Here is a 20882-nt window from a genome sequence, read left to right as displayed (position 1 = left end):
GAACCGTGGAAAGTTGAACCTTTATCATCCAGGCTTACGTCATTTTAAGATGCTTAGCGTTCTTCAGCCGTCAGGAGCAATATTATGTCCACCAATTATAGACCCGCAGTCGTAAGAATAGATTTCTCGGAAGATAGTATCAAAACATCATTTATCAAAAGAATGCATTGCATTTGTTATATATGCTAAGAAGGGTATTATGAGAAGCTGCCAATAATTCAACGATGTCCTCGTCTCCGAACATCTCCTTGGCCGTAGTTTGGCGGTACTTTAGGCACAGGGTGGCCCATAGTTCCCATACCACCTGCCATAGACCCAGAACCGCCTCCTGCACCGTTCCCTTTCTTCGTCTGCGTAAGCAGCGACCACACCTCGCCCATGCCTGCACGGCGTGCAGGCAACATACTATATTGCATGCTGTACAGATTTCGGCGGTGAATGGGCGGTACGAAGCGGCCGGTCATGAGACAGAAGATGACGCGGGGCGCTAGGTAATGTTTGCGAAGTCGGTGACCTAGTTGGAAGTATTGGTCGAACATTGCACGAAGGGGAAGTGGGATTGACTGGATGATGGGTTAGTATATTGCGGTAATGTATGGGGGCAACTTTATATGTACCTCAAGGTGAATGTAAGATACGGTAGAAGATTTTGAGTCGGTTAATTGCTTGTCCATTTCGTCTCGGAGCTCGAAACGAATACCACCGGGAAGTCGCCTTGAGTCCTTTACGCGTAACATTAGAGCAAAGAGGGGGAAGTGATTCAGGAATGCCAGGCAGGTGTCGAAGCCGGCTTTCATGGAAATGATCAACATGCGGGCGGAGGCGAAAGTCAGATAGAAGACAATCACGGTTGGAAGGAGGAAGAAAAGCACCGTGAAGAGAATGGTGCCAAGAAGAAGCTGGTCGAGGTCGTAGTCACATGAATCTATACGATTGCGCAAAACGTTTCGCTTCTTTCCACGGAAGAGATGGAAAAGCGAGATAATTATTGTAAGCTGCCAATTGAAGATGCGGGCAGAGGCAATGTAGAAAGAGTAGATATGGACGGTTAGGATGGAAAGAAGGTCGGAAAATAGCGCGATTGGCATGCTGGCTCCCGCAAAGCTGGAACAACCAACAATATAGATGATATGAGGGAGGTAGGGCTGAAGGTTGGCAATGCATGCGGCCCAATTCTCGATAACCCAGAGGAATAGGTCACCAAGAAAAGCGGCCAGCTCATTGTTGAGTTTCAAGCCAGCGGGCCAATCCATCAACCATGAGATGGTGCGTTGTAATCCTTCAACGGTCCAACCAGTGAGAACAGTGTTGATTTGAGAGGCGACCCAGTTTGCGTTATCAATGATATAGGAGCCAAGAGCAATTCCAATAATCACATCATTAGCCACGAGCCACAGGCTGTTGTAGAATCGAATATAATCCGGGTGGCTTGTTGTCACACTTTCCCAGTTATCTTTCCTCTGGCGCAGTTTGACGTACTGTATAGGCCAGTAACAAAATTGTTGAAGTCGTATATCAACCTGCTGAGCCGTTGCCGAAATATCTTTGATAGCCGCAGCATCTGGCCGAGCCCGCCACTCTAGAACCCGCAAGACAACTTCTGCGACAGACCGGTGCCCCACGAGACCTATAACAAAGACCCTGGTGACAACGGGCCAAAGCCATTGCCAGAAGATATGTGCGACGAAGAGGACGAAAAGACCCCAAAGGGTAGTCGCTGACTCCACGACACGTTCTCCAACACTCATACTGCGTTTTGCGCGCACTCCGATAAGATGACAATTCTTGTGCATCAGCTGGCTCATCTCGAAGGCGCAATTTACTTGGCTGACAATAAGTGGGAGCGCCTGCTCTTTTTGCGAGGGTATATGCTTCACCACAGTGTGCAGCTTAAGTTTATCAACCAACACTTGATACCGAGCTTTTTCTCTCTCCTCCTCAGATTCTGTCTTTCCCCATAATGGCCCTCCATTCTCCAGGTTTGGTACCTTATCACCCAAAGCCAGCGAAATCGGATCAAGTGACATATACTCCATGCGTGTTGGATGAGGACGATGAAACATAATAACTTGAACTGAAAGATTTGCCTCCGCTGGACAATATATTTGCGGAAGCTGGTTTTTCGGAAGATGCGTAGTCACATATAGATGGGAGGGATTGAACGAAGTCGCGGGTAAAGGGGAATTGGTTGAACCAAGGACATGCATCTGAGACCGACCGCAGAGATTGAAGATACGAACAATAGGATGTGGACTGTTTCGAAAGAGAATTCCAGCCCGAAGCGCATTTTCAACATTCCGTGGCTATTGCGATAGATCCAAAGTTAGCGTACTCTCAGATAAAACGGCAGCAAGAACAAGGCTGGTGCTTGTCCATTGATGATCGATTCACCCACCTCAACATCTTCTAGGACCGTAAGGACGAATAGATCCAGCTCTGAGTTACGCCATCCGACTATCACTCCCGGCGAAGCAGATCGCGGGAGATCATATGGCCAAAATACTCGCAGCAACCCATCACTCATGATCATGTTCTCATCCTCCACTTGCTCTTAGAAGGAGCCTCGACGGCGTAACTGTTCCCGAGCGGATACGCCGAGATCCACGTGTCGCGGATGCTATTTCAGAGAGGCCATGTTAGCTTCATTGCTTATATAGAGTGTCTAGCTTTGATGTCCATTTGCGAAGCTTGTTCAGAGGGAGCTTACCAATTGACGTTCCTTCGCGGCTAAATGATTGATAGGAAGGACTAGAAGGAAAAAGAAAACCGAAAGAAAAAGGAACCCCTTCAATGTTCGTGTCTGATAATAGCATAATTATAAGCGGGGTTCGATGGGTGTGTATGGAGCTTGGAATCGGAAGGGAGGAGGGGTGTGCCAAACAAGGGCTAAGGGCTAAGTGCAATAGTGAACCGACATACCACGACGCCGTGATCCCAAGCGAATATGGCCAATTCGTATAGACGGGTAACAAGGTCCCACCTGGCGGTTGTGTATCCCGCAACGAAGATCCCAAGCGTAAGGATGGAAAAGGGGTGCATGAATTAAGGTGCTTGAGCGGTGCGGCGGTTTAACATGCGCGCATTGCTGTGGGGAGTGCGATAGGGAGGTTGTTGCGACTTGGAATCAACAAATTGCTGTAGCTGTTTTTTGTTGTTGATTTTGTGTGTAATCTGCGTAAGGGGATGGATAGACGGGCATTAAACGAGTGATTGTGCACCTTCGGGATTAAGTTGATTGCTCCGCGTGGTTTCGGTATTGAGGTGTCTAGACCATTCAAAGGTGAAGAACGGCCCCACGTGACTGGGCTTGACGTATACGGGGCTTGGCATTTTAACTCTAAAATGTATACAGAAGTAAACAATCTGATATACAAGAAATGTTTATTTAATTAATTATTTTGGAAGTCGGGATAAGTGGTATTGACAAACATTTTATTAAAAATCCGAGATTATTTGATTGACCGGCTTCTTGATTGATTATCCCGACTTGAATTTCCCCTAAACGCCACACTAAAGAGTCATGCTAATCCGATATCCTCATAAAGCCTTGATGCCCTGGAACACCTTATTCTCTTGCAATTTGCTATCCGCATTGACCAAATCACGCATAATCTGGCGCTTCTGATCAGATGATAGGTCCTTGCCTTCAATTTCTGCCTTCCACTTCACCAACATATCCTTCAGTAGAGAACTACCCTCTTCAACCTCCTCCTGGGAGTACTTGTCAAGTGAAGGTGTAGGCTGTTGTTTCTCTGCGTTGTTAGGGCCAGCAGAGGTGAAGTCTTCAAGTTCCTCGGCCTTTTGACGGGCCATGTTAACCACCTTGTCGGGGAAGCGAACAAGTTCGGCGACGTGGATACCGAATGACTGATCACAGATACCTGGCTCGACACGATATAGAAGAGTTACTTGGCGCTTTTTCTTGGAGTCAGTCTCGGCGTCACCGTCGGCGTCGGCACCATCACCGATAAATGCGACGACGTGCAGATTTTGTACGGATTTGGGGTATCGATCCGCTAATGCGGTCAATTCGTGGAAGTGGGTTGCAAAGAGACTGAAGCATCGGATCTCGGTCACGATGTGTTCGGAAATGGCCCAAGCGAGACCGAATCCATCGTAGGTGCTTGTTCCTCGACCAAGTTCGTCGATGATAATAAGAGATTCGGAGGTGGCAGATTTAAGGATGTTGGCGGTTTCAAGCATCTCAGCCATGAATGTGGAGACACCTTTCAGTTGGGAGTCACTAGCACCCACTCGAGCGAGAATGCAGTCGAAGATTGTCAGCTCGGCTTCAGAACAGGGGACAAAGCAGCCGGTCTGTGCCATGAGGGCGATGACTCCGATTTGTCGGATGTATGTGGACTTTCCACCCATGTTGGGACCGGTGATGACAAGGAAAGAAGACTCGTCGCGGATTAAAGAGACGTCATTGGTGATGAATGAAATGTCGTCTTGCATCTCCATACATGGGTGACGAGCTTCCTTGAGCACAGTGTTACCTGTGCCTCGAGGGTGCATTTTGGGTCGAACATAGCCGGCTGGGGCATGGACGGATGCATGGGCAAAGCTAACTATAACGTCGAGGTGGGCAAGAACGCCTGCAAGCTGCTCTAAAACAGGGCAGTAGGATGCGGCGACATTGACCACTTCACCAACTAGCCCTGTCTGGGTCCGATTGTAGTTGGATGAGAACTGATCGTGCTCGCGGCGGAGGGACTGCATAGTCGAGGTAGTGAAGTAAACTCCGTTCTTCTGTGTAGAGCACTCTTGGTAACCCTTCTTATTTCGGATGCAGCCTGCTTCAGCACGCGTAACACGGAAACACCAACCATGTGTTCGGTGGTTCTCCAAGAATAGCTTCTTCTCCATATCCTGGTTCAAGTCATCGGCAACGTGGCGATGCTCCATATCCATATCATACCGCAACTTATCAAGCTTCTTGCGAATGATGCGGAGACTTTCATCAAACTCAGGCTTGATAATAAATTCATGGTTCTCCAAAGCATCCAAGTCAACCGTAGTCTCAACCATTTCCTCCAATCTGGCCAGATTGTCAGAATGGCCGCGAATCTTAGCTGTGTATTCTTTATCCAAAGGTGTCTGGTATTCTTCATCCATGACATCTTCCAGTGCACGAACAAATCCAGGCAAACGGATAGCAACCTGATAAACTCGAACAACATCCTCCAGATTCGCCTGCTTGCGCTGGAATCGCTTAGCCAATCGGTAGAGATCAGGAATCGCACGGAGATGCTCCTCTTGCATAGTCTGACGTAGCTCAGTATTCACAACAAACGCCTCAACCAGCTGTTGTCGTTGCTCGATAACAGCGAGATCCATAAGGGGCTGCTTGAGCCATTGAGCCAGCAAACGACTCCCAACGGGTGTTTTACAGTGATTCAGTAGACCAAACAGACTCATGGTCTTCGATCCATCTCGAGGCCCAGGCATCAGATTCAGCGCCCTCAGCGCAGAAGCATCCAACTTCATGTACTGCGACAAGTCATGCTGATAAAGTTGGTACTGGCCGAAATTAGTCGCGTCAGACATAACACCAAGGTACTTGATCAAAGCAGAAGCAGAGCCCATAGCAAGCTTTAGCTCGGTTTGTGGAAGGGTACCAGCGGACCGCTCATCGCGCAACAATCTTGTAAGATCTTGCTCGATATCACGCACCCCAAAGTCAGCCGCAGGTCGCTCGGAGATAGCAATTCCACAACTATCAGCAATAGCACGAATCTTGCCCATTTCCACATCCTTCTTTGTAGAATCCATAACAACAAGACACTCCTTAACACCAAGCTGAATGACAAGTGACTCAAAGTTTGAGTAGACGTCATTATCAAGAAACTCGCTCACGCCAAGCTCACGCACACTAGCATCCGCAAAGCAGATACCGACATTTCTAGCCTCCGAAGCTCGAGCAGAGATCTTAACAGCAAGGATAATCGGTGCGGATTCCATAGACAATGCACCGACGCTACCTAGCTCATCTTCAACATCTTGCAGGTTACCAGGACTAGCTTGTTTGCCCAACTTCCAATTTCCCTTGCCTGTTCCGCCCGAAACCCAGATCTCAATCCGCTTGTTTAATTGGAAGAGGGCCTCACGGAGAAAGTTTCGGAATACAGTCACTGTCATTGTCACGGAGGCTAGACCGCTACTTTCACTTCGGCCGAGGTTTCGAAGAACGGAGGTCGTTTTGTATACTGTTCTGGCGATGAATTCAGCGTTGGTACCGTGGGCAGAGTACCAGTCGCCTCGGTCAAAGATTCGGAGGGTTTCATTGTCGTCTGTTTCGGGGAGGGATTTGTAGAAGCGGATGAAGCCGACTTCGTCGTCGACCTTTTGTTGGAATTTGTTAGTGGTTGGCTTGAGATTGTGAATGGATTTGTACTTTTTTTACCTTCAGATCTGGTCGAGATGACATTTTGTCTGGTTATTTTCAGGAATTCACAGCAAGGCTTGGTTGTCACCGAGCTGTGTAGGATTCGCTGTGCAGCTGGATAAGATGGAGACGCGCCGGCCAGATCGACGCGGTCACGTGTGACGCGTCGCGCGTTAAGTGGAAGATTAATCCCGAGATTGGTCTATGGTGGAGCAATTTTTTGATGCACGATAAGAGTTCATTGTTAATGTGGATTATTTATGAGGAAAAACGGTGTTCTTTCTTGATAGTGGTTAACTATTATTTGTAGTTGGCTAGTGACTAATATTACATACTTGAGTCTCATGGGACTGGGGGAACATGATATGCTAGGGTACAGGAGGGTATCATCAACACGCTTATGCAAAGACCGTGAGCAAGACCGGCTCGACGGATGACAGAAAACAAAAAGAATAAACAAAAACGGCAGCATCAAAAGACTCCAACAAGGTTCTTTAGATGCGCATAAGAGGGTTCGACACGGAACAAGGTGTCTTGTTCTCCCACTCGGCCTTCAACGAGGCCACCTTCGCGCCGATTTCTTTCGCCGCAATATCCTTGCAAGATTTCAACACAACTGACTTTGATCCGTTGACAGTTACAAAGCTGATCCAATGCCCAGCAACACGAGGATCCGCCAGGATTTCAAGACAAACTTGGATTTCCTCCACGGGAACGGGGTTGCGAACAGAGCCGCGAATCTGGCTAATGATATTGTCAAGGGTGAATGGCTTGCGTTGGTTGGCGAGCATGGCTTTGATACCAGTGCCCACGTATCCGGCTGGGCGAAGAAGTGCAAGAATACCAGCCACCTCTTCGGCATGATCAGCTGCGGAACGACGAACAACCTCTTGCTTGCTAGGCGGGGGAGGAAGCTTGGACTGGTGCAGCTGCTTGCTCTTAAGTCGCTCGAGTAGACCCTGGCGACGGTGGTTGGCAGCAACCTGGGGCTTGGAGCCGGTGAGGAGATTCTCTGTGCGAAGTTTCTCGGCCTTGTTGCGAATAACACCACCTCTCAGATCTTGAAGACGTTGCTGGCCCTTCTGGAACGCGGTGAACGGGGTAAGAGATTCGTGGACAAGAGCAAGACCCAGAGTCTCGATGAAAGCATTCGGGCGCTCCTCTTCATCAAGTTGGGATAGCGATTCTTCTGTTTGCTCCCAGAGCACATCAATGGCTTGTTCAAACGCGTCTTGCAAGGCGGAGGTGGTTTCGTCGATTTTCACGGCGTGTTCAAGGCACACTTTTCCGAGTCCATAGTTTGCGAGGCGGTATGAAACGTCCTTGGCCTTCAAGGTGTGATCCCATACCCAGACAAGACGCTGAATATCCTTGACTTGCACCTTGCGCTTCTTCCAAATTCGAGTAATGCTGGGAAGAAATTCTCGGAGATCAGCAGGGGTGATTGGACCATTGTGCGCGCCATGAATAGCAAGGGCTTGGATGAATGCCGTGAAAAGGTTCATAAAATCGGTAATACAGTCGACGCGTGGTGCTGAGATAGTCTCCCTCGGTGTTGGTGCGGCCTTTTCAAAGTTGATGGTCCTTTGTTTCGAAGGCGTGCTAGGAGTAGAGGGGCTCTCGGCAATGGTAGAGACACGGGCTCGGCGACTAGGAGTACGTTTTGGCGAGGCATAGTGGCCGCTTCGAGGCGATGAAACAGATAACTGGCTAATCTTCAATGTCTTGGAAGGTGATTCTTCGTCTTCCGCAGCAGGCTTCGGGCCCGCAGTTTCCACATTCTCGAGTTCCTGCAATTTTCGCTTCTTCGACGGCGAAACGGGAAGTGACACGGTTTTTTTGGCGGGCAATTGTGGCGTGATACCAGCCTTGGTTGCCTTGGTGAATATTTGAATAGCAGGTTGGTTTTGGGTAAGGCAGCTTGCCCTTGTAAGACGCGGCATCGCAGCTGCAAATTTTGCGGCGCTTTCTGGATTCGAGCGGATCGGATTGCAGGGATGGAAGTTGCGACTGATAAATTAAGTTGGGATTGGATAATAGTCAGGGTAAGAGATACCGAGATACTAAAACTTGTTAATGAGGAGGAAAAAAGAGGAAAGCGTGTGCGAGATGTAGAGGTGGAGGAAGGAGGGATGTGAGGCGGGTTTAAGGGTTGAAACTTGCTAGCGCGTCGAGTCGCGTTTTGGGTTAAAGTGAGACGCGTACGTGACTCCACGTGAACACGAAAATCGACAGCGCGAAATTAGGTACAATCTTAGATAGATTTTTGTAATTTTCTTGCAAGAATAAGGAGGTCAATTGGAAACTGGAAATGGGTGGGATAAAATATGAAAAATTGAAAATTCTCGAGTCTTGCTTGGAGTTGACATTCTGGTCGCTGCGGTGATTGACTGGTATTGGAATGTTGCGACCTCCCGCACGTTGGGCCGGGATACTAAAAGCACCTCCACTTACTACCACAAGATGCCGATAATGATCCCAATTGCACCCAGACTCGACAAGTAAGTCCAAATCACATCCTACAAGACCTCGGAAAACTTCACTCTAGCCACATGTGCAGAATCCTTGTCATATACTCCGTACATTCTAGTAGACCAGCTTCCGAGAATAGATCATATTCAGTAGCATTACTTGCAGACATTAACATAGAATAGAACCAGCTCAAACCGACACAAACCTCGATCAGAGCTTGAAATAGAAACAGAAATAGATAGGCACTACACCTTAGAAGCCCACAACTTCAAATTGAATCATCTATTTCTTTCCACCGAACCAACCAGAGACCGTCCCCTTCGCCTCAGCAGCCTTCTCCTCAACATTGCGATCCAACTTATCAATCTCCGACGAGACTCTATCCTTTGTATCTTTTCGAAGGCCATCAATCTGCTTCTTTCCTTCGTCCAACTTCTCCTTTCCATTCTGCTTCAACTCGGGAATCCTCTCATCAAGCTTGAATGTGGATCGGGCGTTGTCAATCTATAGGCAGTATAGATGTCAGTGATCCACATACAGTGTACAACACAGCACGACACAGTCCGAAGGTTGAAATCTGTGTCTTTTGTAAAATATAACATACCGCTTCATCAACAACAGCTCCGGCTTCCTTTCCGGCACTTTGTCCCGCTTTCTGTGCACTTTCGCCGCGGGGAAGCTTCTCGCGCGCTTTGTCCGCGTCAACTGTAGAGTGGGGCATTAGTATTAGTTCCCCATTCTTTAATTCAAGTGATACCCGCTGCTAGAGCTCATGAAATCAAGAGTTAAATGAAAGGTAAAAATACATACTTTGCATCGCTTTCCCTGCACCCTTTACATCCCCGCCCGCTCGGTAGAGGTAGTACCCGCCTGCACCGACAGCGGCGAGACCCAGGTAGGCGCCCACTCGACTCTGTGGCATGGTGAATGTGGATGTGATGTGATATGGTTTTTGTAATGTGTAGGTATTTCAAGGTCGAATGTGAATTAGGTATGTGGGTGAGATCGTTGAAAGTATGTTGAGCTGTGAAAATGGGTTCTGTTCTGGTTTAATACTTGAACCTTCCGGAAGCCCGTCACCAGACTATGACGTCTGTCGGTTGTTTTACTTTGACTTTCAAGTTCAGTTCAAGTTGCATGTGCATCGGGTTCTAGTTGTGGAGTCTAAACTTAGAGATTTATTTTCTAGTATTTCATTGTAGTCTATTTCAATTGTATCGTTGCTAAGCTTGCCCTTTTCTGCTTATACATGGGCTCTACTTATACGTGGATTGGAGAGTTAAATTTCGGTAGGGTCAAGGTAAGTTAGCTGTCTATAGCTGGTCTGCTTTTCTTTCCGGGGTTGATTTCATCTTGTTTCATGGTGGGGTTCACATTGAAGTTCCATTGGGGAATGGGGGAGCTCAGGTGCATGCTTCCAAGGTCTAGTCCTCGTAGTCCGGGTTGAAGGCCGCGGTCGACGTCACCGGCTGGTCATGTCCGGGTTTGGGGTTTCGAGCCTCAACCAAGGTTCGGGAGATATCCCTCATCATTCATTTGGGAGTTTGGGTCCGTGAATGAATTCCTTAAATTCAATTGAGAATAGTGAGGTTTATAAATATGTTGAGTTGAGTTGATTTGGTTGGTTTTGTCGTGAAGGACTGACTTACCTGGTGCACATGTGGGTGGGTACCTATGGACTAGTACTGCTAACATGCGGGGTAAGGGTTTATCAGGATCAGACCGCCACGCCGAGATGGTTTACGAGGACGAATACGATCAGGTAATACTAGGGACTAAATTAAGTACGAGATTCGAGTTGGAAGTTAACTTGCATTTCAATCGTATTGGCGTTTAAAGATTTCATCAAGAATTCTGGTAAAGTCCGTAGGCGACATGACATGATCCACCATCATTTAAAAATGAGTATAGTAAGACAAAAACGGGAACTAGAAAGCCGTGAGGGGGCATCAGACATGAAAATGGAATGAAAATGAAAATGGAATCCAATGGAATGACAAAAAAGAAAAAGAAACACGCTACCAATCCAATGGAGTGTTCAAGTTCAAGTTCGAGGCCATGCCACGATCAAAGAGGAGAAGAGATGAGAGGAGAGAATAAGAGAAGAAGTTCAGGGTAAGGTAGAGAGAGATATCGTGGTAAGTAACACCAATAGATCGAGGCTGGGGTATCGTCATGCACACGATGCCATCCATACACTCCTGCACAAACGCCCAGGATATGCAACGAAGCCGGCAACCCTGTAACAAATAACAAAAGGCCGTTATCCATAAGACGTAATCCATGAGACGTAGACTCCAAGCATAGACTGAACCAAGAAAGTCAAAAATCAAAGGAAGAAAGGAAGAAAGGAAAGAAAAGGAAAGAAAAAGAAAAAAGACTGAATTCCAGTTCACGTATAGATTCGTCACGTCGTCAGTTCGTCAAGGGCTTTACATAAATCCCCGAGAATAGAGATAGAAAAAGGAAACGGAAAATGAGACGTTGAGGGAACCCAAATGCCCTTGTTTCATGAGAATGGGCGGGATAAATGTCGAGAATAATTTGTTGAACGGAGGAGGAGGAGGAGGGAGAAAGGACGTTATGATGAGATATATAAGGGTCCTCCAATGGTTTGGTTTGTTAAGTCGCATCAACAATTTACAAGAACAACTTCGTGGCACTCTTGTTCTCACTAGTTGCAACCGCGACTAAAGCCTCTAAGCGACCCATGCCGGAATCCCGGGCAGATGAGTCGTTAAAGACATTGGTTCGGGGCTCTTGTTCTGAATGGCCGTGGTAGCCGTCGGTGTGAGAATCTCGTTGACCACAGATCTATGACGGCATTAGTAACCGAGGCGAGAGCCGTCTGTTCGAATAGAATTTCCTACCGGTTGAGGGTGATGATCGGATGGCAACGATGAGTCGTGTGATTCAATATATCCGCTGCTGTGTACAATTGCTGGATGGTACTCAAGTGAGGCAGTTGATGGAGTGTTAACACCCTCGCTGCTGCTAGAATCTTCGGGAGATGTGTGTGCTGGTCGACTGCCCGTTGACAGACTGTGAGCATGACCCCGGTTCAGCTCTGGGCTTCTTTCGGCTGTAGGCCCAAAGGTTGGTTGATAGGATGATGAGGGTCGAGATGAGACATTTTGAAGCTCGGCAATGGTTTGTTGACTCCATTGCGATGCATCCCGTGATGAACGTCGGTCTCGAATGTCTAGCCCCGTGAGGTTGGTGTGTAATGACATATCCCAGGATACATGTCCTCGACGGTGGCCTGGACCTGAAATCGGGGGCGCAGGGCGGACTGACGGTTGGGCGTAGTTGAATCCCGAGCTGAATGCATGGTTTACTGGTGGTGGGCGGCCGTGGCCGTCCAATTGCATTGGGCTTGCTTTGCGAGTGGGAGGAGTCAGAGGACGGTGTTGGGAGACGACTTTGTCGAAGCTCTCGATTCCAGGTAGTCGAGGGGGCTGGTCGGAGGGAGCATTTTTGTTGCTGCTGTTACTTCCAAATGAAGGTTGAACAGTGTCGGGTGTATGATATTGACTCAATCCACTAGTTGACGGTCGGCCAAATACCTGGTACGTTGAAGGGTGCCATGTTCGTCGTCGCATCTCAGCTTCGGCTGCACTAATAGTGCTCTCGTCTCTTGATGGAGGGTGATTGGTGTTAGTGGGGCTTGCAAATACACCCGCAGCGTTAGGGTATTGCGGACCCGCGGAAGAGTTGACGTAAGGTGGAGGGTATGGGGCGCCATGTTGAGCCAAAAATGGATTACTGCTAGTCGGTACCGAAAGCCTCCGAGCGGCTGTCTTGCCCTCCCAGAAACCATGTGCTGCCCCAGACATAGGCGAGGCGTACTGAGGGCTTCCATTTGCCCCGTTCGCATACATGGTAGAAGGTGTATATGGCGAGCCACTTGCTGCCGGTCCCGGAAATCCCCGAATCTGACTGGGTGGAGTACTCGGTGGCTCTCCCATGGGATCAAGGCCTAAGCGCGAGCGACCGGTTAGATCGTTGGCCATCATTAACGGCGGAGGGCGACGCCGAAGTTCGGGAGGTTGGCTATATGTTGAGGCCGTAGAGGTAATGCTTGAAGTTGATAGGTTTCTGCTGTGGCCCCGGCTATGACCACCTGTGCTGCCAGTCGTTCCTGCTCGAGCGCGACCCGGTGGACGTACACGGTCGGTCCGTACCTGGCGCTGGAACCGAGTACCAGTAGCAGCGAGGGAATCTCCTGGTATGTCCTCATTCACATGGACTGTTTGGGCGTGTTGGCGGAGGTTATCGAGTCTTGAGAAACGCCGAGAACAATGACATTGAAATGGTCGCTCCCCGGTATGTTTCCGAATATGGCGGGCTAGATGCTCACTTCGAGTGAAACTTAGGTTGCAAGGTGGGAAATCTGTGCAGAAAAAGCGTTGTCCTTTCTTCTTTTTCGATGGTGGTGCGTTTCCTGGTTCTCCTTCGTGGTCGGAACCATCGCGTTCTCCGTCAGAATCGTTCATCATCTCGTCTGAGATGGACGAAGATGTCCTCGCATGGCCGGAAAAAGTTGTGTGCGAGCTTTCGCTTCCTATGTTTGTCTTTAGGTCCTCTGATCGCTGTTCCTCGATAGGAGATCGATCCGGCGTGGCCTGCACGCGGTTGGGAAGAGCGCGGGGGGTGGTCGCACCATCCATAGCGTGGTCATCGGTCGCGGCCGAGTTGTTGACAGGATGGAAAGAGGCCATATTGGCGACGTAAGAAGTGGAGGCGGGTGATGTCAAGGTCTCGGAGGGGGAGGGGGGCCAGAGGCAAACCCTATCCGGTCGCGACAAGGCCGGCAACCCGATCCGCTTTTCCCTTATGGACCCCCAAATCCCGTGGGGATATTTTAAGATCTAATGGTGGGTTGTGAGTTGTCGCAGGAGCCGCAGTGCTACGGAGATAGTATTGGAGGGGAGAGAGACGCGGAGTCTGATGGCCAGGGTGACTGTCAACATTGCACACACAGATTAGACATCATCCCACTACAGAAAAGAAAAACAAAAAGAAAAACAGTTGGATCAAGGGGAAAAATGACGGGGAAAAAAAAAAAAAAAGAAAATCAAGAGAGAAAAAAAAAGATCGCGATGTCCTGGAGTCTGCATACTATAACACAAAAAGAAAATTTTTGGAGCACGTACGGATATTCTCAGCAGGTTTTCTGTGTTGTGTATAGTATATCCCACTTGATCGTTGGCGCTTACCCCAGGGAGGTTGGAATGCAGCAAGAGTTGGCGGACGCAAGGGTTGAGGAAGAAAAGGATATGTAAGAAAGAAAGAAAGAGGGAACCTGTTAGCCGATCGCAAGCATCTCAGGCACGTTGCGTAGGAGACACGCGAATCAAGCAGGATCGCCGACGAGGGGGGGATGGTGGGACCCGTTTCAAGTTGATCCCCATAAAGAAACAAAGAAGTTAAAAGGGAAAATAGAAAACGAAAACGAAAATCCTCCGGCGTCAAGGACGAAATGGTGTGAGGACGAGGATCCGATCTGATGTGTAAGATAAGGAGGTTAATCGGAAATTCCAATATCGGAATAGATATAGAATAGTGTAGGTGAATAGATGCAGATGGAAGATGCAAAGCAAACTTGAAAGAAGAAGGGAAATGGAAGTAGAAAACCACAGGAAAGTGAAAAGCAACGCGAGACTCCAGACCAAAAAGGGCTGAGTGGAGATGGGAGCAAGTGCCAGCATGCACGAAGATTGGTTCAAGGGGAGGAAATGGTGACGACGAGAGAAGAGGGAAAGAGGCTTATCGGAAGCGAGGGGCAAATGGAGAACTTACAACCTTTTCAGCTTACGAAGAAGTCAGATTGAAGATCCCAGGAACTCACCACTTCCGGGGCTACCGATGCGAATCATCGAGTGTTTCACCAGATCAATTCTATGATTTTATTTATTCAATTTAATTTGTTATTTGAACCGTTGGGGAAAGCCAGAAGAAGTGGAAGTGGTAGAAGGAATACCAGCAAAAGGCACCAGGCACCAGATGTATGATTCATAGCGCCATTCATACTACTTGGCGTCTTCAAGTTCCGGGTTATCGAATCCAGGGTCTACAGGTATAAACTTTGCTGGGGACAAGTCCTTGACGTCCACCACCGTGCCTAGACTGCCTAGACCCTGGGACTTGTATAGGATCGTGGGGCTGCTGGGCTGGGGAGGAGCACTATAGATTGGTACGGGATCTAGTTACTTTTAGTGGATATACTCACCCTAGTGATTTTAGTTCCTTTAGTTGCTTTAGTTTAGCTGGTTGCTGGTAAAGTTGTATCAAGATTGGTCTCGACTCTTTTATTCAAACTTCTATTCCGCCGTTTCACTCATTGTGGAGTCTGGAGTAATTTTAGTTTATCTTGATATATTTAATATATTTGATTATCTTTGGTACTATGTACTAGTAATTTACACTCTGACTCCCATGCGACCCCCTTGCATCTGCGTGGATGTATCATCACAGGGGGAGGGGGATCATCCTCCGAACCCAAGCGCCGTCATACTCTCCAGACTTTCTGTATAGGCTTTGTATGGTTACGCGGTAGGGGGCTATTCCGAATGGTCCGTTCTGATACGAGGAACGAGGAGGAAATCCAGAAAAAAGAAAATCTCCGTGGCTAACCTATATCCTCGAGTCTACTCTGTACAGTCTACTCTGTACAATACTGGTCCTATGCTAGATCGATACATGGATCAGCCAGGCTATGTCTAAATATTGGAACCATATCGACTCCTCCACATCTACCGTACCAACATCTCACCTACTACATAGTCGACATGTATAATACACATGGATAGACTCGGGAACTTGTCCTATCCCCTTCAAAAAGCTCGAGCCTCCGGGAATGCATGGGGAGGTACGATCAGGGGGCATGGACCCCATTGATAAGAACCTTTGGGAGGACAAAGGTAATCATTTACCCCTCTATCTACCAGTGACCCTTGAGTGGAAATAATAAAGTCGCAAAGCAACGGACCAAACATACATCGTGTGTACTCTAACTTGATTTTCTCTTCATCCAGTATTGTGCTCAAGTCAAGTCTGATCGTGATCCCGACTTCTCCGCCCCCGCTGCGTTCAGACGCCCTCAGAGCCCCTCTCCAAACTTCCCTCTGAAACCTTCAGGCCCCGGCTGGCACCGACTGGCCCGTTGAGGATTCACCGTGCCTGCGTCTCCCGTGTAATAGTAGACTTTCCACCCCACTCCAGCCCTTTTGACCCCCGCCTCTCTGTGGTGCGCTGGCTGCAAACGGCAAGACATGCGGGATATGATATCGTCGATCGGCGGGTCAAAGTAAATCGGCCCATGTTGTACGGAGTACAGCCTGCCCACATGACGAGGTCAAATCAGATCCCACGGTACGCGAGATTTTAAATTTGTTTTAAATTTGTTTTTCTGGTATTGTGCTTTAATTCTCGTATGCAGTATATGATGGTTCTATTCGAGATCGAGATCGTTTCTACCCCGGGTCTTTATTTGTGTTCATGTTCAACCTTTTGCCTAACCGGATCCATGTCGAGTCGTACCTAGGTTATTATGTCTTTTTTTGCTTCTATACTGATTCTTTCGGTCTAGTGACGCCACGGTTCCTACGGATGATGTGCTCTATTCTGTTTTCTGGTTTCTGTGCCGTGCAAGTCTTTCCCGCTTCCCCCCGCAGAAGCAGAGGCAGAACCTGAATTTGAATGTTAAGAATCCAATGGCCGGTCTATTGGGATGAAACTAAGGTCATGGTGGGAGGAGAAGAGAGGGGCATAGTGGAGGGGCAATAGAATTGAAAAGAGCGGATTGGACCGAGAAGCGTTTGGAATACGCGCATGCTCAAACACTGTAAGTCGCAGAGATGCAGTGGTTGGCTCCTGTCTTGGTTTCAGGTTCGGGGTCGATTCTGATTGAGGGGAAGAAAAGGCCGAGTCAAAACGGTCGACCTATGTATAGTACGCGTTGCCTCCCCCTCTTTATAGTCTTGTTCCAGCTTCATTGAAATCAAGAAGCTAGCGTGGTTGCGTGAGTGGGGTAGCCATTGGTACAAGAATGACGAGAAAAGACGGACTTGGATTGATAGTTTGATTGGGGTGGAAGTTATAACCTGTCAGGGCATGGCGCACGGTACTTCAGGTGAAAGTACTTGGTACGTAAGCCTGAGAGGGGCAAGGTTGGTTTGCAAGTTATCGGGTACCTGTAGGTACAACTGCAGGGCGCCACAAGACCGATGGCGGAGGCGCACGGCCAGGTAGTGGCAGGTACCTGCAGGGCCTTATCGATCACCGTGAATCATGTTTGTTCCGATCGACAACTTAACTCCACGGCGAGATCCTCCTGTGACGTCGTTGACTTTTAGCCCCCGCGATTCGGACTCGGCTAATTTAGATCGAGAATTAGGAACAAAAATTAAATATATAATATTCATCAATGAGCTTTGAACTTATCTCATTTATGGAGTTCAACGAAAGACATTCTGAGTCATGGTGGGATGCGGATCCATTTCGCCCCTGGTCGATCAGTTTGCCTTTGGAGCGGTGTATAGATATAACCTGGTACCGAATGACAGGTCTCTTTTTCTTCAAGGCGCGAACTTGAAGCACGAAATAATATCCATGCTTAAAAACCCGAACAATACATAAAAGTATTTAATTCTTTCATACAGTACTCGATTTGCCCAGGTGGTTTTCTCCCGAGGCTATGAACCAATCATATCAGCCACCCTGCATAGCCTGCCAGGAGAATCCATGCACCTGTCGCAATCGAGTAATGAGAACTGCGTACCTGGAGGGATCTAGCCACATACTTATTTACCCAGGTATATCATAATACATAAGAAAATAAGATCTTGGAAGAACAAAACTCCCCCTTGGCAAACATCTGTACACATTTCTGCTGTACCTAGTAGACATGTAGTAAGTAATAAAGCCGTACATGCATCCATGAATGCCAGGTGATCAGATAAAGTGCTATGGGTATGGTTAACCCATCCTCACTTCCATCTTTACCCTGCAAGTGCCAGTGCACTAGCATGTCGTACACAAAATAAGGCTACTCACGACTCCCTCCCTCCCTCCTAAATCACCATCTTTCTACCTATGGGAGAATAAACTTGAATCTTCCCTTGTGAATTTTAGATCGGACGAAGCTGCACGAGCCCTTTGCCTCTTGCCTTGCTTACCCTGGTCTACTGCGACTCCACCGCTCAAGCACGATATGTCGTTTTTTTTTATTGGAGCCTACATCCTCGACAGAACGGTACATACGTGCATACTGTACAGTAAGGCAACCAACCTGGCTGCTGTTACTGCATGAGCATATGCAATGTGCATATACCTACCTCTGGCCCCCGCCACCGTGACACTGGCTGTTGGCACTGGCACTGGCGCTGGTGCTGCAAGGAGTCATCTGACAGCCGCTAGACCTCCTCGGGAAGTGTATATGTAAATCTCCGAGTTGTGCAGAGAGTTTTTAGAGTGGAGTTTGTACGGAATACTGTAAACTGGATTTAATTTTTGCTCTGTGCGTTTAGTTTTATTTTTGGAAGGGGTTTGCGTGTGTAGGTTTTTTATAGGCATGGGGTTTGCATCTTATGTGGGTTTGTGTATGAGCCCTACCTAATTTGGTAGCCTGGTGTCACCTCTAAGTCAAATCGGACTAGCGTTTCCAAGGTACCGACTTTGGTTCCCCCTGCCAGGTACCTGGGCCTTGGCCCCAATATTTTTGGGGTAAATTGGTCCGTGGTGAGTCTGTTTGTGGGCCGTCGTGCTGGTTATACTCCGTATAGAAGCTTTACCTAGATGTACAGGTACAGGTACATGTATATGTAGGAAGAAAGAACGGGGTGAATAAAATAGGAGGCAGGTTATATTTAGATTTGGGTTATGTATACGTGAGACTGGTCATTCTATGACGGCAGATGTATAATGCTCCTTGCTAGATATAGGGTGTCGGGTTGAAAATGTTTGATACCGAGGTCATTCGAGCTTTATCGATTCAAGGGACCGATAACTGAGCCTACCATCACGGCTGCTTCTCGTTCCCAATTGCCCACTACGACTGTGTCGTTTCCGGGTCGGCCTCTCTCAGCTAGATGGTTGGTAGCTGATACTTGTGAAGAACGGAGCACGCAGTCTTTAATCTCGTTCCTGAGTCGATCACGGTTGGATCTAAGAGTACGAGCGGAGACGCCCCCGCGATTGACGATTTCCTGCACGCGGTTCGTGAGAGACGATGCGAGTGATCGCCAATAATATGAAGGTAAGGATGAAGTATCCAGGGCTTGAAGCAGGGACTGAAGGAGGTTGGCCGGCCTTGAGGTAGCATTTTCGTAGTCTGGGGTATGTTGATCATCATTGTTTGTGGGGGATGAAAGGAGGGGGTGAGAAGGGAGCCGGAGTCCACGCAGAATAGACTCCACGGCTACTATATCCTGGCACCTTGCAGATATGTCGGCGAGGGCACGGTCCAGCGTAGGCAGTTGAGATAGCGCCTTGGCGAAGGCGTTTGCAGAGGTTATGATGGAGGTCTGCATGTACCCTTGTAGCGTGGAAATAAGAAGTTCAGGCTTGTATTCTGAAGCAGTAATGACACCTTGTGGTACTGGGGAGAGAAGATATAGGGTAGTTGCAGCTGTTGCCAGACGGGATCGTGCATCGCGAGCCTGTTTGTAACTCGATGGCATCGACGATTGAACATTGGTGGTTCCTGAATTCGACAAAGAGAAGCGGTTGATGGTTTGTTGTGCCCTTGATTTAACCATATTCTCCGCCGGTATCACGAACTCATTGCGTAGAGTTCGCATATTCTTCACCCGCAACAGTCCATATCCTTCATCTTCCTCCGAGGATGCTGAGAACATCTGTCGCAGGTTCAAGATAGTAATGGCTGCTCGCTCCAAAGCTCGAAATCCCTCCTTGACAGGTGTAACTGCTTCCCCTTCCATTGTTGTTGGCGTTGTCTGCGCTGACCCTCGTCCAGTTAACTCTGCCACTTGACTCTCTAGCTGTCTACCAAGCGTCAAGCAGCGCGCGACAGACCGTGCTAACCGAACCGTAGCCAATGAGTTTTCTGCAGCGGCTCTGGCCTCCTCCGCAGCTTGCCATTTTTGCAACACTTCCTTCTCCAACCGTTCGTATCCCTGAGTCACCGATGTAATTTGTGTCCCTGTTTCCTTCAGAATGTGTTCGGCAGCCGCAGTTTGGCCTTGCGTGTGGGATAGGAGGGGTAGAGCGGATCTTGTGGTTAAGCTGTGAATATGTGTGTCGATTTCCTGGAGATCAAAAAGGACTCTAGATAGTGGCGTCGAGAGATCTAAGGGCGTATCTGTCGCATTGTTGGTGCTGACCACGAGGGTATTGGCGAAGCCGGCCGGCGAGAATTCCGGGTCTAGAAAGGCCTCATAGTCGATGTATGAGGGTTCTCCTTCCGACATTTTCAGATACGCTAATTTAATTTATGCAAAGAGGGGTTCGGAGCACTCGAAGAAAGCTCGCCCTTATCAGACATAAAATGAAAACAATTGGGTATCAATGCGCTATAAAACACTGGCGTTGAAACGAGTGCGAAAAGTATAATTGATTGTGGTGCGCTTTCAAAAGGATCGGGGTTGAGGTTGGATATAATTCGGGGTTCATTTCAATTCCGTCGTACATTCGACATGGTGTGAGTTGTTCAGGGCCTTGAGCGACAGGTGTTCGGAGAGAAAGACAACTGTTGAGAGCTCCGCGATAATCCCACATGGCGCCGATAGCAGGGAGTCATGTGACCTTCTGTCGACCAGGGCAAGTGTAGGTAGTATGGACGGTTTGGAATATGTGCTATTTTAGTTTCTGTGTTTGGTAACAATTTAAAGTCCACTCTGCATTCAGTGACAACTGATTTTTTTCTTCTTTTTTGGGGAAATATCTGGGGCTAGTTTGCAGCTTTCTGTACATTCACAACATCCCTCCGCTAGGATAGTCGCTGTTTTCACAAAAGAATTAAAAGAGGGGAGTCATCATCATTTCATTATTATAGAGTAGA

General features: G+C 48.2%; 6 protein-coding genes across 6 annotated transcripts; all 6 read right to left on the bottom strand.

Moving 5' to 3' along the window:
• Nucleotides 1-218: 218 nt before the first annotated feature.
• N7478_009650 (phosphatidylinositol N-acetylglucosaminyltransferase) lies at nt 219-2530 on the bottom strand (the record flags this gene model as incomplete). Its single annotated transcript, XM_056925864.1, has 3 exons — nt 219-563; nt 618-2303; nt 2396-2530. The coding sequence occupies 3 exons, from the start codon at nt 2528-2530 to the stop codon at nt 219-221; spliced, it is 2166 nt and encodes a 721-aa protein (XP_056775234.1).
• Nucleotides 2531-3537: 1007 nt separating this feature from the next.
• On the bottom strand, nt 3538-6430 carry N7478_009649 (mismatch repair ATPase MSH2; the record flags this gene model as incomplete). The annotated part of the gene is made up of 2 exons (XM_056925863.1): nt 3538-6345; nt 6407-6430. 2 exons carry the CDS (start codon nt 6428-6430, stop codon nt 3538-3540), a joined length of 2832 nt encoding a protein of 943 aa, XP_056775233.1.
• Nucleotides 6431-6882: 452 nt separating this feature from the next.
• Nucleotides 6883-8331, bottom strand: N7478_009648 (DNA replication factor Cdt1 C-terminal domain-containing protein; the record flags this gene model as incomplete). Its single annotated transcript, XM_056925862.1, has 1 exon — nt 6883-8331. One exon carries the CDS (start codon nt 8329-8331, stop codon nt 6883-6885), a length of 1449 nt encoding a protein of 482 aa, XP_056775232.1.
• An 811-nt stretch (nt 8332-9142) lies between these two features.
• On the bottom strand, nt 9143-9782 carry N7478_009647 (uncharacterized protein; the record flags this gene model as incomplete). Its single annotated transcript, XM_056925861.1, has 3 exons — nt 9143-9364; nt 9465-9565; nt 9671-9782. 3 exons carry the CDS (start codon nt 9780-9782, stop codon nt 9143-9145), a joined length of 435 nt encoding a protein of 144 aa, XP_056775231.1.
• Nucleotides 9783-11500: 1718 nt separating this feature from the next.
• N7478_009646 (C2H2-type zinc finger protein) lies at nt 11501-13581 on the bottom strand (the record flags this gene model as incomplete). Its single annotated transcript, XM_056925860.1, has 2 exons — nt 11501-11674; nt 11731-13581. The coding sequence occupies 2 exons, from the start codon at nt 13579-13581 to the stop codon at nt 11501-11503; spliced, it is 2025 nt and encodes a 674-aa protein (XP_056775230.1).
• A 5265-nt stretch (nt 13582-18846) lies between these two features.
• On the bottom strand, nt 18847-20292 carry N7478_009645 (putative Golgi transport complex component Cog5; the record flags this gene model as incomplete). The annotated part of the gene is made up of 1 exon (XM_056925859.1): nt 18847-20292. The coding sequence occupies one exon, from the start codon at nt 20290-20292 to the stop codon at nt 18847-18849; it is 1446 nt and encodes a 481-aa protein (XP_056775229.1).
• Nucleotides 20293-20882: the final 590 nt, after the last annotated feature.

Source organism: Penicillium angulare (genome assembly GCF_028827245.1).
Source record: "Penicillium angulare strain IBT 27051 chromosome Unknown utg000007l_segment0_segment0, whole genome shotgun sequence".
In the NCBI taxonomy this organism is placed as follows: domain Eukaryota; kingdom Fungi; phylum Ascomycota; class Eurotiomycetes; order Eurotiales; family Aspergillaceae; genus Penicillium; species Penicillium angulare.
Note: the sequence above shows the minus strand (reverse complement) of the source record. Positions and strands in the feature narration are given on the sequence as shown.